Below are 16728 nucleotides of genomic sequence, written 5' to 3' on the forward strand. Positions count from 1 at the left end.
AGCTAAATCTTTTCTAGCCTCTACAGATAAATAGGCTTCTCAGGTGGCTCTAGGGGTAAAGAATCACCTGCCAATGCAGGAGACGCAAAAGACTCGGATTAGATCCCTGGGTTGGGAAGATCCCCTGGAAAAGGAAATGGTAACCCACTCCAGCATTCTTGCCTGTAAGATCCCATGAACAGAGGTGCCTGGCAGGCTCCAGTCCATGGGGTCACAAAGAGTCAGACATGACTGAGTGACTGAGCACTCACAGATAAATAGCAGTTCACAGGAAAAACACAAAGGACAGGAGGTCATATGATATGACTACAATCAGCAAAACCAGCCTGGGAAAAAGTCTATGAAACAAATGACCCAGCTTCTTTATTAAAAATATAAAGTGTGTGGAGGGAAGAAACATAGAGTTGAAACCTGTAAATTATGAGACATACCAATCAATTGTAAATCAGTTATTTGAACTGTGATTCAAATAAGGTATAAAAAATAATTATAAAACAATTGAAAGGATGTGAACCCAGACTGGATACTTGATACCAAGGGATTATTAGTAGTATTTTTTTTAGGGGTGAAAATGCTATGTAGTCACAGTATTTAAATGTCTTATCTTTTAGAGGTCTCTGCTGAAACTTTAGAGATGTGTTTGGAACATGACTTAAGGTAATTTGTGGACAGAACAAGTGGGGTCATGACTGAATTAAGGATTGATAATTGTTTAAATTGGGTGGTTGGTACACCAGGTTCACAGCCATCCTCTTTACTTTTGAGTGTTTGAAAATGTGGACAAGAAAGTATTTTTCAGGTGATGTACTTCCCTAACACCTGTCCTAAGAGCATAAAAGGCCTTAGGGAAAAGCAAGTTCTTACCCGTCACCGTCAAAAATGTCAGAGAGATGAGGAGGTTGATGCCCCAGTTCATGCTGGAAGTTAGAGCCATGGCACGTCCTCGAATTCCTCCGGGAAAAATCTCGCTCAGCACCAACCAGGGCACTGGAAGAAAGGGAAGAGTGGACGGGGAACAGCAAAATGATGGAAAATCCAATGAAGCTGACAGCCAGCTCACTGACCTCTGCCCCAATGACCTCTGCGAGATTTGTGGTTGCAGGGCCATGTCCTTCTACATGAGGAAGGAGGAGGGATGTGCTTTCTTCTCTCTCCAGTCAAGTGAGAAACTGAGGGAGCTTGACAAGGGCCCCTGGAAGTAGGGGGAGCAACATAAAGGGCTGGGGCAGGTGACACTGCCTGAGAACTGCAAAGGGGAAGCGCGGCGGCTGGGGCCGCCTGCCCAGGACAGGAGGCAGCTCTGAGGCTCTGCCAAGCACAGAGCCTCAGTGCCAGACGCTGGCTCTCCCCACTGTCCTCTGGGCCCTATCCTGTAATCTCCTCTGCCCCTAACCTTGGAGAAGTCCACCATCACAGCTACGGAGTGGGTAGGAGACAGAGCCAGGAGAGTGGAAGAGGAGACTGGCTCCGCTCCCTTCCCCCACTCGGGCTTCCCGGCCTGTGGCAAGCTGGGTGCAGAGAAGCTCTCAATTAAACAGAGCTGTAGGATTTGATTTTATATCAAATATTTGACTTTCTGAAAGGAGACTCTTCTTGGCACAAGAACTGATCCGAGGAATTTTGTGATCTGAGAGTGACACAGACCACTATAGGACCTGCCTGATGGGATTACTTGACTTCTGCTCACAGCCCGTCAAAAACAGTTTGCCTAATAGCTACAAGTTCTTTCAATGGACTCAGCCCTTTACAAACCTTGTTGTCATTGGATCCTCGCTGAATCCCTCCTCATTAGGGACTAACATTACTCTTCCTCTCTTTTAAAGTAAAGGAAAGTGAAAGTGAAGTCTCTCAGTTGTCCGACTATTTGTGACCCCATGGACTGTAGCCTACCAGGCTCCTCCCTCCATGGGATTCTCCAGGCAAGAGTACTGGACTGGGTTGCCATTTCCTTCTCCAGGAGATTTTCCCGACCCAGGGATCGAACCCGGGTCTCCTGCATTCCCGGCAGATGCTTTAACCTCTGAGCCACCAGGGACACCAAAAAGTAGAGGAAACTGAGGTTGAAAGGAGTTCATAATTTGCCAAGGTCCCAACACTGGCTTCCCAGGTGGCGCTAGTGGTAAAGAATTCCCCTGTCAATGCAGGAGACATAAGAGATGCAGGTTTGATCCCTGGATCGGAAAGATCCCCTGGAGGAGGGCATGCAACCCACTCCAGTGTTATTGCCTGGAAAATTCCACGGGTAGAGGAGCCAGGCGGGCTCCATGGGGTCACAATGAGTTGGACATGACTGAGCGACTAAACACTAACAGAGCTCGGAGGGGGCATGGAGCCCGACCATCTCTGGATCTCACACTTTTTCATCTCGGTGCGCTCTTGGGAGTGGCTCAATAAAGATTTGTTAATGAGCATGTAGATAAGGAGTATAAGCACTTCTGATGCTGAGGAAAGAAGGGCTTAGGAGCTGCCCCAGCCCTGGCTCAGTGCTGGCCAAGTCACCTTGTGTTGCAAACCCAGTGTTTATACCCAGCCCAGCTGCGTCCTCCTACCCCAGAGGAGGAAGAAACAAGAGGCTGAGGAGGGCCCCCCTTGACCAGCAACCACTCGGGCTGCCTGTGCCAGAATCATGGGGCTGTCACCTGGGTCTCTGACGGAAAATTTACCTTTCGTAGCAGGATCACGCTCCGTAGAGAGAACATCTGCTCAAAGTAAATTTGCTGTTTCAAAGAAAAATATTTAAATTACAGAAGAGGGCTGCAAACACATTTTTTTCCCCTTGATTATTTGCTCCAAGTGAATCTACATACAGTTACCTTGAGGGTAACTTCCATACCCTTGAGGGTATGGAAGAGAATCGCAAGCAAAGGAACATGATTATTGTTCTAATTAATAAGGAATTCCAAAATAGCACTCCAGAGCCCTCCCCTCCTCTCTGTGCCCCAAAGTCCTTCACCAGATTCCTGCAGATTATATCCTTGGAGACCAGTGCAAAGATCAGGTAACCTTGCCCTGAGCTTTGCAGACTGAGGATCTGGCTCTGAGAAGAGTGGTAGCTGCGTAATTTTGGTGAAGCCTTTGTAACAAGGCTGTCCTTGAGCAAATACAAGATAAAAGTAAGTAAGTTCACTTTGTTGAAGACAAATCACCTATGCCAAAGACCAGTCCCCCCGGGCTCCTTCCTGCCATGGGTATTTGATTCAGGTAGGAGTCCTGCTTTCGAACTGTGGTATTGGAGAAGACTCTTGAGAATCCCTTGGACTGCAAGGAGATCAAACCAGTTAATCCTAAAGGAAATCAACCCTGAATATTCATTGGAAGGACTGATGCTGAAGCTGAAACTCTAAAACTTTCGCCACCTGTTGCAAAGAGCCCACTCATTGGAAAAGACCCTGATGCTGGGAAACATTGAAGGCAGGAAGAAACAGGGATGACAGAGGATGAGATGGTTGGATGGCATCACCGACTCAATGGACATGAGTTTGAGCAAACTCCAGGAGATAGTGAAGGAAAGGGAAGCCTGGCGTGTTACAGTCCATGGGGTTTCAAAGGCTCTGACACAACTTAGCGACTGAACAACAACGACAATGTTAAAATAGCTTTAACAGATCTCAGAATCATAAAAAGTACAGGTTTTCAGATCCATAGAGAGTGAAATAAAAATGTGAAAGTGCCATTTGCAGCAAGATAGAACTTACTGAAAGGGTAAAGTCCCTCCATGGCAGTCTTAGGTGCAAGATGGTGCCACAATTTTATGTCTCCACACTCTCTGGAAAAGGGCTGTGAGTACCCAGAGCAGAGGGAATGGAGAAGCTGTTTCAAGTCGTAAGTAAAGAGCAAAGAGGTATAAACTATCACAGGAATTTAATATATTGATATTTAATAATAGATGGAAGTCTGTTTTTTTTTTTAATCCCAAATGTTTTTCCAATGAGAGAGCCTAATTTCTCACCACCAAAAATCAAGTTATTGCCACATGCCGCAGTAAAGTGGTGGCTCTCTCTGGAGTAGTCAGAGATATAATAATTCTTCCACAATGAGTGCAGCCATTCACTGCAGGTGAGCAGGCCCTGCAACAATTCTCCTTGACATCTATTATTTCACCTTTTACCCTACTCTTCCAGGACCACCTCTGACATATGTGCCTCTATAAATGTCTGCGTGAGTCTTTAAACTCTTTTCCAGGTTACAAGGATTGAGAAAATTTTGGACTTGCTGGGAGATGATTGTCCACAAATATTGAGACTCATATTTCACATGGTATTCAATCACCAAAGTTGCCTGTCAGAACAGGCCTGATCCAGATGAAATCTGTGGTGTTTATGGCTGCACAGAGTGCCATAAAATGACCATGAGGGACAAACTCGTTGAAGTGGCTCTGTGTGCAGCAGAGGACACAAACTTGGATAAATAGAGCCAATCAGTGGAAACAGCTGAGCTCCGCCATGTCAGCAGCCATGCTTATCTCCCCCTCCTCCTATATTTCTGCCACTGCTGAACATTTTTTTCCACTGAGGCTGTCCTTTCTCTCCCTGTGCTTTCAGATGTAAACCCTGCAGCATTTCAGGCATGCTTTCCTTTTGGCTTGAGCATTTCAGCCTCAGGTCTGAAAGACTCATGGAAGGCTTGAAACTCTTACCTTACCTTGAAACTCTTAGGGAACTCCTAGCAATTTGGAGGAAGTTCTACAGTTAAGCTGTAGAGTTCCCAACAACCTGATGGAGCCAGTGTCCTATACTTTGTAGGAGTGAAGCCAAATCCTACGGCTTTTACTGACTGCAGGCAATGTGCAGCAGACCCAGCTCTCCTTTCACTGTAAAGAGGTACTTAAAATGTGAATTTGAAAGGGAGTATGCTCATTTCCTTCCAACTAGATGTTTAAATTATGATCTTATAAGTGCCTTGAGTGGGAAAATCTTGTCCTTTAAACATATACTCCTCCATAAGCCACCATCAGGCTTCCCAGGTATCTCAGCTGGTAAAGGATTCTCCTGCAATGCATGAGACCCTGGTTCAATTCCTGGGTCAGGAAGTTCCACTAGTGAAGAGATAGGCTACCCACTCTAGTATTCTTGGGCTTCCCTGGTGATTCAGATGGTAAAGAATCCACTTGTAATGCAGGAGACCTGGGTTCGATCCCTGGGTTGGGAAGATCCCCTAGAGAAGGACATGACAACCCACTCTAATATTCTTGCCTGGAGAATCTCCATGGACAGAGAAGCCTGGCTGGCTACAGTCCATGGGGTAGCAAAGTGTCAGACATGACTGAGCGACTAAGCACAGCACAGCAAACCACCATCCACAACATCAGCAATGATATTTTTACTTTATTTTTTGTATTTTCCCTTCTCTCAGTCTCTCTGAATTTTGCTCACTCCTGGCCACTTTTAAAATAGATACTTTATTCAAGAATCTTAACAAACCAAGAAAAGCAATGAAATAAAGCCTCAATGTTCCCCAATCTTTCTATTTTAATGATTTCTAGTCAGAATCCATCAGAAATTATTTTCTAAAATATTTTAGGAGAAATTGGATTATGTGGATTAATTGGATTAAATTTTAAATCCTTAAAAAAATTCCAGAGTTAAAGATGGAACCCTATTGTGAGCAGGTACCAATTGGGAATAAGAACTGTGGCAGGGTCTCCAAGCTTTAATGCTTGTGTAGCCTTTAAAATAATTAGAAAAGCTAAGTACTTTCTTTCATTTATAAGTCAACATCTCACTTTTTTTTTTTACCATAAATTTAAATGACAGCAAAATATGCAATTTCAATGATTATTTATTTATTTTTGATGGCATTTAAAATCTATGTTTATAATAGAGAATATTTATATCACTCAAATAGTTCCAGTGTAATTTAAATACCATCTCTATTTGATATTCATCTTCATCCATTTAAAAATATAGCAATATGGCATTTAATATAAAGTTTACATTTTTAAATAGATGAAATATTCTCAAGAATAATAAAAATTGATGGGGAGTTGAAAATTTTTTATAATAGCAGTGTCACTACATTCTTTAAATTAACAAAAAAAATTTGTTGTAATGATAAATCAGTTGATAACTTGATTAGCTCAGCCTATAGGTTTGTTGAAAGAAAATTATTGGAAATATCTAAGCTTAAGAAGTATTATTATATAGTCATTAGAGTCATTTTTCTAGTCCACACCTACACCAATATCTCAAACTGCCTTTTTGATTAGTGTTCCTCAGGTTTTTATAATTGGGGATATATTGTCATAATAAGATTTCTGGAAGGTAATAGATGTGCTTTCTTTTAAGTGGAAGAATAGTTTTTAGTGGGAAGATAAGGAAGAAGAAACTAGGAAACAGATTTTTCCTAAAGATCAAGAAATTGATTTCCTTTAATGAATCATTGAAGGAAGATTCCAGAAAGTAGCCCCCAGGAGTATGCTTATCCCAATTTGCAGATCACTGAACTAGAATTCAAAATGAAAAACAAAAAAAAGGGAAGGAGTTACAAAAAACTAGTCCACTCTGGTTTACAGTATGATGTGAATGGAGTGCTTCACACGTAACATTTTATGTTGTACTTTTCTTATGAATGATGCTTCAGTATTCATAATAAAAAATATAATAAAAAGTATTATAGTTTTTAATGTTGCAAGTGTTCTTTGGAAAAATGCTTAACATGTTCTGAAGAACAATAAAGTAACAAGCGCATACTGTGCTTATTAAGATAGTGTTAAAATCTTTATTTCTTTAATGTTTTCACTGTCTGATAGTCATAATTTTTAAGGGCATGAGACAATGATCATAGTGCAGGTCAGAGAGGAAAGTTAAACACCAATGTATTATATTATGTGAAAAGTTGTTGATGGCAATGTAATAAATGGTGCGATTTCTCTGTGTTTAGCTGTGTTTGTGCTACAAAAATACAGTTTCAGACTCTTTGGTTCTTTTGGGAACCACTGTGCATCATCTAACTCCAAAGAGGAAAGTGAAATTTAATTAGCAAAGGGCACGTATTTCTTTTCTTTAAGTTTTTCCTCTTTTGCTTGGATGCAAATTTAGTATAAAACCATTCAGATACTATTATTGGTTTACTTTGCATTACTGTAATGACTAACACCAGAGGACCAAATAAATCACCACTTTAATCAAGCTAAATATCTTTTAACTTAATTATCTTGGGGGGAGGAGGAACAGTATTGGTATGAATTTTGAATAACTGAAACATAAAACTTGAAAGAAAAAACATATTTGGAAGATCTTAAAGGTAGACACACTTAACACAAACCCATTGGGTGAATATGATTGTATAATGGCTACATTTGATAATAAAATTCTTTGTTTAAAGAATAATAATTTAATCAATATGCCTTTTCTCTAAAAGTATGTATTATTCCATAAGAATGGTAGGGAAAAGAAAAGATTGAGCACTAAAAAAGTCTTTGACTGTAATGGTTTTGAATATTAGAGGCCTGGAGCCTAGAAGGAAATATAAAGAATATCAAAATCTCTTTGGAAACATTTGATGAAATTCTGGTCTGCAAGCCTTTGTTCTAAACCCTGTATATCTTGGAGTCGAGCAGCTAAGTAAACTTCCAAATTAGAACCTGCTGTTCCACATCCCTGGAATTGTTATCATCTTTAACTATGCAAACATCACATGAACAATTTCTTTTAGAGGAGCTCATTATTTAGTTATAAATTTTAGATTAAATGTTATGGCAGACGAGTCATATGCTTACTACTGATACCTATCCTCCAAAAGGCTGCTTAAACGCCACAAAACCAAACAACCAAAGCTAGGCTCTACAATCTTTGTGCCTTAACAAGTTTCAGTGTTTTGTTTTAAACAGAACATTGTTTAATATGTTTTAGAATATTTGAGTTGAAAAGCAATTTTTCATGGGTCTTGCATTTCAGTATGTTTCCTGAGAAAAGCACTGACTTTGTTCCAGACTGTCTTTCTAAGGATGTTCATATAACAAGCAGCCTTGGAAGATGGAGTGTCTCCTCTGGGCAAAAGTTTGCTTACTATTGCTTACATTAATGTCTCCCTCCAAGGGAAAGATCAGGTCGGTTTACTGTCTATTATAAAAGACTTGGGTTACCCAAGGTTGGGATTCCTCTCCTCTAAAATAACCCATTCTATGTGTAGGTGTCATCTGGCCTGGTTCATGATGTCAAGGCATTAGGGCTTGGGGAACCATGCAAATGTGGTTAACTCTGGCTATTGCTATTGCTAAGAGTAATAAACTGTCTTTTGTCTCTGACCAAAAAGTCTAGTGTCTTTTGCCGAAATCCATGAAACTGAGACAGGCTAATTTGTAAGCTTTCTAGTGGGCTCAAATATCAGCCAGTTTATAGTTCTTGAGAGCTGATTATTTGTAGCTATGGTATGAATTTTTTAAAAAGATCTTTTATTACCATTATTAACTTTAGACTTCCCACTTACATCTGAGAAATTTTACATGATTCTTAAGCCTCAGATAATCCATTGAAATATTTCTATAAGCTCTAACACTAATTAAGTAAGTAAAAACAACCCCCAAATACCAGACTTAGACTTTTGTATATTTCTGCTAGGAAAACCGGGAAGAAATTATCTCAACACTTTTTTGGAAAGTGTCAAGTTTTAAAACATTCAATTACTAAACCAAGATAGGAATTACTATCCCATGATATGGCTAATCTCAGTCTTTTTTTCCACTTCAGGGGAAGGGTTGAATCTTATATTTGGAGAATATAATAGAAATAAATATTTTCTAATACCATACATTTTTTATGGCCTTAATTTTTGTAACTTTAAGACATGAAACTTCTTAAGTCACCAAATGAAGTAGAGATGGCTCCACATCCTCAATTGAGTAGCTTTACTCAGACATAACTTTTGGTCAAACGTGTATGAGGTTCCACACAAACCACTTTTATTTCTGATGCCCTCTATATTGATACAAATTCATACTAGAGGAGATCAGGATATGTCAACACCTGACTAGAGAGACAGCACCCCTACATCACAGAAGCTGAAAAAGTTCCAGAAACTTTTTTGGACTCATCTAACAAATATTTCTTGAGCCTTTCCTGTGGGCCAGGCACGAGGTTAGGCTCAAGGAAACAACAATGAACAAGACGGACTCTGCACATCCAAGACAGAGTCTAAATTAGTTGTGCCAACTCAGAATAACAAAGAAATTGGTTATTTCTCAGCCTAAATCACACCTTTCACCAAAGCCTCAGAATTTTCTGTAACATCTGTCTGATATACCATAAAAGAAGGCTCTCTTGACTGTAGGTAATGCAGAACTGAACCATACTTCAAGCAATACATGTATTTTCTTTAGTCTTGACCTAATTGGAATGATGCTTGGAAGGGAGGTGAGAAGGACCATGGCATCATAATTCAGTATGGGGCTATGGAACATTTGCTATGTCTCCTGAAATGGCTTAAGCAAAATGCCAGCTGAGGTCAGCGCTTGGCATTACTGGAACCATCCATCTCATGTCTAGACTGTACCCAGATGTTTAATAGCACTAATAACTAAGTGTATTGAGTCCATGCCACCCACCAGGCAATGCACTAGGTATACTACATGCAAATAGCTTTGTTCAACCCCACAGTTAAATTGTGAGGTAGGTCAGGAAGCTGAATCCTGGGGAGATGGATTGACTTGTCTGGAGTCCTACACCATGGAACTGCAATTCAGTGTCAGGAAGCTTGATGCCAATGTCTTGTCTGAATTCATGCACTGTGTTTACAACCTCTGCAGGCTTTCTTTCTCTCCTAAACCTTGCGTGACCCCCTTAAGGCCATTGATCTTATCCCTGATCCTTTTTTATTTTTCTTCATCACTCTTACTTCCACTTAAATGTTGACACTTCTCTCTTCTCGAAGCTGTATTATACATCTATTTATTTTCTGTTTTATTGCCTGTCCCCACCACTAGCTCCATGCAGGGGAGGTGTGGCTTTCACTCATCCATCCCTGAGTCACCATCAATGGGCCCCATGCCCAATGGGTCATGACTGAGCCATTCACATGTGCTGGACAAGTGAGTGACCAGATGAATCCCTGCCACCTTCTGCCCCTCTCTTCTCTTCCGGGTCACTCCAAGATGCTTTCTTGCTGGAGCTCCTGCCTATTTGGAAGAAGAGATGGAGGTGATTTGGTGTCATCTGTCATTCAATCTTCAGGGTAAAGTTCTGTTTAAACTTGAGAATACAAAGGCAGATAAAGGATAACAGTTATAGCCTCATTATGGAGCTTAATATGTGATCATGGACAAATTCCTTCAATCTGCTCTAATGAAAAGATATTAGTCATGAGATAAGAAGAAGAGGTTAATTAATTAATTAATGGACATAGGAGTTTTTGGATTTTAAAAAAAGGCCCTAATAATTGTTTTGAAAAGAACAGTCACACACATTTTTCTGAGTTGCAGAGGCTATTTTAAGGAAGGCGGCTACACAAGTATTACCTCAAATGAACTCATGAGATAATAACTTTATGCTTTGGGTTTGGACTCATTTCTGCTTTACTTTTGAAGCCTAAGAAGAAGACAAATCTCTATGTGGCTCTATATCCTCACAATGTCAGGGATCTTTGGTTCTACCCTGAAGCTTGAACTACAGTAGAAAAGTGTTCATTATTAGAAGGAGCTAAAATGACCAGAATCACCCCAGAAAGAGTGGAGAGTCAAGGAAAGATTTTGAACATATTTTAAAGGGAAAGATGAGTCGTGGAAAACAGAATGTTTCATAAAAGTAATAAAAGCAGTGGGGTATATATTGTGATTTTATTTGATGGAAGAGTTTTAGTATGAGTTACAGGAGGGCAGAAGTTCTTAACCTCTATGAACCCCTTCAGCAGGCTCATGAAACCTATGGATTCTTCCATAGAATAATATTTTAAATGTACAAAATAAAATATGTAAGATTACTTGGTTGCAAATTTAAGCCCCCTTCTGAATTCTAGATTCCAGAGTACCCCAATTATTCTAGACTCAGGCAAACAGAGGACCAGAAAGTGAAATAATGTAGGGCATACACTTTAGCCTAAAAATAGAAATACTTTCTGACAAGAGAAACTATGTTGTGATCTAATACAATGAAGGAATGTTGTTCTAAGCCAACCCATATTTTAAAAGATTTAATAAAGATGATTTAATCTTGCTTTTGAGTTTTCTTTGGAACAGCAAGTACTTTTCCCTTTATGCCCCTGTTGACACAAAGGATTTGCTTCTATTACAAGTAATAAACTCTTTAAATGAAATACCTGAGCAATAATCGCATCAGGTTAATAAGTTTTATGATGCATTCATGATCTGGCATGAAAATTTGCTCTTAATAAAAAGATTCTTTAAATTTCAAATCATTTGTGCCAATACTCTAGAACACAATTTTGGTTATTGAATTGGAATTCTTATGGCATGGTTTCTTTGGAAAAGAAAAAATTAAATACAATATGAACATGGACATAAATGACTAACTCTTAGCAAGAAAAAAAGGAGAATTATTCAGATCTCTTCTAAAAACTCTAGCAGTATTGATAGTCTCAAGCCATCAGTGTAAATTAACTGCTTGTTTTCCTTAAAGGGAATGTATTCGAGCTTCTCTGGTGGCTCAGCAGTAAAGTTCAGTTCAGTTCAGTCTCTCAGTCGTGTCCGACTCTTTGCAACCCCATGAATCGCAGGCCTCCCTGTCCATCACCAACTCCCGGAGTTTACCCAAATTCATGTCCATTGAATCTGTGATGCCATCCAGCCATCTCATCCTCTGTCATCCCCTTCTCCTCCTGCCCCTAATCCCTCCCAGCATCAGGGTCTTTTCCAATGAGTCAACTCTTCGCATGAGGTACTTGGAGTTTCAGCCTCAGCATCATTCCTTCCAATGAACACCCAGGACTGGTGTCCTTTAGGATGGACTGGTTGGGTTGCCGTTCTTTCTCCAGGGGAATCTTCGGGTTTGATCCTTGGGTTGGGAAGATCCCTTGGAGAAAGAAATGGCAACCCACTCCAGTATTCTTGCCTGGGGAATCCCAAGGACAGAGGAGCCTGGCAGGCTACAATCAATGGGGTCACAAGAGTTTGACAAGACTGAGTAACTAAACCACCACCACATTCTGTCCCCTACTGCTTGCCTTCTAGCCTCAGGTGTGAATATCTGAATCAGTGCTTGAAACAGCAATCGCAAGTGGAAGAAATCAGGAGATGATGGGTTATTTCCCTTTCCCAAATGCAAACCTCCTTCAAACCTGAGATTCTCATCTCATTAGCTTTGCTTTTGTTCTAAGAAATGCTCTGAAAGACTCTTCTCCATGTGAGAGTAAAAAGCAGAGATGTCAAAAAAAAAAATAAAATCTGGTACTATTTTAGATACTTTGTGTCTGAAATTCCCAAATAACTCTTTATGACTTGACAAATGCCCTAAGTGCTTCCAATTACTTGTTTCTGAGCACTGCTAACTCTCCTGCATCTTTTCTTAGAGACCACAACAGAAAAAGATTTTTAGAACTCATGCCCAAATTGAGACGGGAGGGAAGGGGGCAGGGCACAACCTTTAAAAGAATGACAAGGCCATTGAGGGTATGATAAAGGCTGGTTAGAACAGATTAGGCCCAAAATGGCAGAAGACTGACTTTCAGTGAATCTTAGCCTCATTATATGCTCATTATAATATATTAGCATGTGCAAAATGACACACCCACAGGCACCATGACAGTTCTGAGGCTAACCATAAAAGGTCAGAGTGGGCAGTGGCTCAGTTCCTGGAAATCTCAGTCCCCTTCTCCAAAATAGTTGGAATAATTCTCCCACTTATTAGCCTATGAAATTATCCAGCTCATACAAACTGCTGCTGCTGCTGCTGCTGCTAAGTCACTTCAGTCATGTCTGACTCTGTGCGACCCCCCAATATTTTGGGGCCTCTCGCCTTCTGAGATGGCCTGAACTCTGTCTGTGGAGTGTGTTTCTCCCTAAATAAACCTGCTTTCCTATTTACTTTTCAGAGCAGATTCCTCTTGCCTGCCCTCTTATATCCTTCACAAGTGTCCTATATTAATAAACCTACTTTTTGCCTGTCACTATGCCTCTTGCTGAATTTTTTTCTGCAGCAAGACATAAATAACCTGAGGTCCATTAAGTCCTGTGACCAGGTGTGTGGTTTCAGCTGGGAGACTGTGGGTTCAAGGCCCCTCTTAAGCCAGAAATTGTGGGTTCCAGTACCATCTGAAGTGCAGCTGGATTGGAGTCCCACCCAAAGGAGTGAGGTTAGAAGACTGTGGGTTTGAGTCCCAAATTGAGGTGTGTGATTGCAAAGTGATGGATTGTTCTGCAAAAACTTGATGGTTTCAGGACATACAGGCTTTTCTGTGGCAACCTAGTGACCCTAGCTTTGTTAGTACTTATCCTACCAACTAGATATAGCTTGACACAGATAAAGAAACACAGTCCGAGATTTTCCTGTATATTCATCTTTGTTTTAAAGTTCTTTTGCTCTCCTCCTTAGAAACATGAACATACCCCAGCATCATTTTCAAACAAGTGGTGCTAATGGTAAAGAACCTTCCTGCCAATCAGGAGACAAAGGAGATGTAGGTTTGAGTCTGGCTTGGGAAAATCCCCGGAAGGAGGGCATGGCAACCCAGTTCAGTATTCTTGTCTGGAGAATCCCATGGACAGGGAGGCTGGTGGACTACTCTTGGCACAAAGAGTCAGACAAGACTGAGCAACTTAGCACTCAGCACGACTTCAAGGGATAGAAGGAAAAAATATGAGATGTCATGTCTTCCCTCCAAGAGCTTACAATCCAGTAACCACATTCTGATTAATAAACCAGTAAACACTCAAAAGCAATACACTGTTTCATTAAGGACTAAGTTGTTATCACGTGGTAACTTTCATTTACATCGTACACTCCAGGATCCAAACACTATGCATTGGCTCCCTTGATACTCACCTATACTCTGTGATGTAGGACAGGTATTATTATGCCTAGTTCATAGATTTAGAAACAGCTTCAGAGAAAATAAATGACTCAAAATCACATAACCAGTAGGCAGAAGAACTGAGATTAGAACTCAAGTTTTCTGATTTCAAATTCAGGCTCTTTGTAGCCCAGAACTGAACTACTCTACACTAGAAATAACTGGTAGTTCATATGAATAAAGACCTTGAAGAAATGGAGTGAATTCATAGAGGAGATAAGACTTTCACTGAGCTTTCAAGATAGGAGGGATTTGGGCAGACTAGAGGCAGAAGGAAAAGAGGTCACAACAAGTGCTTTCTGTCTCCTGACCTGGGTATGGAGCACTGGAAGATAAAACGCACAGAGAGCAAAGTATTGCCTCATGTCACAACTCTTCGTATCCTCAAGGATCTAAATGTATTTCTATATGAATGGTAGCCCTGGAAGAAAAATCTATAGACTGTGATGTAAATGGTTCCCTTGGAGTCATGCAGACACCCTGATGGAGTTGGGTGGATCATGGAGGGCCTTGAAAATCACACTTCCTTTCCTTCCAAGATGTGTGATATCATAGTAGAAAGAGAATGGAATTAGGCTTCAGATAGATACCCAGAGATCTAGTCCTAAGTCTCTGTGATCTCAATCTCTCAGAATTTCTTGTTTCTTTTTTATAAAAGGAAAATGTAGAGTGGAGCATTTCTAGTCTTCTTTTCATCTTGAAAATGATTTGACTTTTCTGATATGGAAGAAAGTGGGAAGTCATGGTAGATTTGTGAGCTGTGGTGACATGAGGAACATGGTTGTTTAGGGAATACTGGTATGGTGGATGTATGTATGTAGAAAAGGCTGGAAGGGGAAAGAACCACAGGAAGGGCTTCCCAGTAATCTCAGGATGAGACCATAAAGAATAGATGAGGATGGCAGAAAAGGGAGGGACAATATGAACAGAGGAGTCCATTTTGAGGGAAAATCCAAGAACTTTTGATCATTGACTCCATCAGGAAATGGTCCCAGAGCATTAGAACTAAGTGACTGGCAGAGTGACTATTCCATGGAAAACAAAGACACGTCTTCTTGGCATAAGGGGAATAAGAATTCAGCAACAGCTTCTTTGTGTTCAGCTGACAGTGAAGCATCAAAATGGAAAAGTCCAGCACTCGTTGGGAAAAAAGGAACAAGAAGTCATGTGAGGTGATGGAACTCGAGATACGTGACGATCGTCAGCTCAAGGGAGACAATTAACATTCCTGAGAAAATAAATATGAAAGCTTTTATCATGCATTAGCAAAAGAGTGCCTTTGGTTTTATAGCTAAAGAAACAAAAGCCAAGAGACAATAATGAAATGACCTAACCTCTTTTTTAGAACTAGATGGAATGGAAGCTAGTCATATATTTTAACAAGTAATGTTCAATTAAAAGAAATAAATGTCTACACAGAAGACAGAATACAGAGCCTTTGACCCTCTGAAATATTTCTTTCCAGATTCATATTTATTCTCTTAGTCGAGTTTATTACCTGACAATTTTGTCCTGTGCCAATTTAGCTAAGCTGGAACTACATTTCCCAGAATTCCCTTCCCCATGTAGTTCTGGGTGAGGGTTGGCCAAAAGAGAAATTGGCCTGAGACTTGGAAGGCCAAGGTGACACTGAGCCCCGTGCTTGGGGGCTGGCGCCCTGGACATCAATGCAGGATGTATAAGTTGTTGTGATATGCTGGTTGTCCTTGTTGGCATGGAGGAGCAGCCAGTACACCCAGATCTCCTCCTTCACCTTCAAGTACCAGGCCAGGCACATGGGAGGGCTCTGTGAAAAAGGACACTGGTTTCCTGCAGGTGGCCTGCATTATCAGAATTGACGTGGTGAGAGACAAATGTGGGTTCCCATTTCTCCTCAGGGATTCCTGCTTGTCCTAGCAGGGCCCCTGGTCTTTGCTGCCCCTGTTCCAAGTGCAGCTTTTCCTCCCACCTGCCCTGCTGACCTGCAGAAACTTCAGGCAGCATCCAGATGCAGAGGGCACAGGCTTCCCAGACTCTACCAGCTTTCCTCTGAGGCCCTGATAAGTGATCTTCTCTCTTTCCTCTAACTGTCCCTTCCAGATCTGTGCTTTCTCAGCAGCTCCCACAATTATGTGATGTCTAATCCCTGTGGAAAATTCCTTATCTCATATCACTCATAGTGGTTCTACCTTTTCTTATAGAATTTCTCACAGTGTCTTCTCACCAGGCCTTTGTCTAGCAAGCCTCCCTTTAATTGACTACTTGTGCATTTCACTTATTCTCAAAGGATCATCAGCTATCAGAAAAGGATGATGAAATTTTTAAATGCATTTTAATATTTCTAAATAGGCCTCATGATAGACTGGAAACCAATATCAAAGTTCGGGCTACCATGAGGTTTAAGCACACTATTTGGCTACTGGTGACTAAGCTGGAAACCTCCATAATGCCCAGAACTACCCAGGTCCAGCTGTTAACTGAGAAAGAAAGAAACACCTATCTTGCTTAAGCTACTTTTATTTTGGTCTTTGTTGGAGCTGACCTTGAATTTCAACCAATATACATGCTAAACATATCTTAATTCTTTAGTTATTCAGGTAAATGCATGTCAAAACCTTCTTCATTTTATCATTAGTTTCCTTCTCTTTTAGCCCATAGTTCAATCTTATAAAAAATGTACATGCTCACTTACCTAGCAGAGCTTCAGAAAAAGAGACTACCTCTATCTTGCATAAAATGCAGTGGCTTATTTAATGACTTCATGCAATGGATAATAATACACAAGTTTCATTT

General features: G+C 40.6%; 1 protein-coding gene across 3 annotated transcripts in view; it reads right to left on the minus strand.

Annotated features, from left to right (window-relative positions):
* SLC2A12 (solute carrier family 2 member 12) overlaps positions 1–16728 on the minus strand; it is a 76045-nt gene that overhangs the window by 22805 nt on the left and 36512 nt on the right. For all 3 annotated transcript variants that reach the window (XM_086317955.1, XM_086317953.1, XM_086317954.1), the window contains exon 3: positions 865–987. In XM_086317955.1, the coding sequence (XP_086174081.1) occupies positions 865–987 (123 nt within the window). The remainder of the gene's footprint in view (positions 1–864; positions 988–16728) is intronic.

Source organism: Bos grunniens, chromosome 9 (assembly GCF_055505025.1).
Source record: "Bos grunniens cultivar Pamir isolate PY7600 chromosome 9, Bosgru_T2T1.0, whole genome shotgun sequence".
Taxonomy (NCBI): Eukaryota; Metazoa; Chordata; class Mammalia; order Artiodactyla; family Bovidae; genus Bos; species Bos grunniens.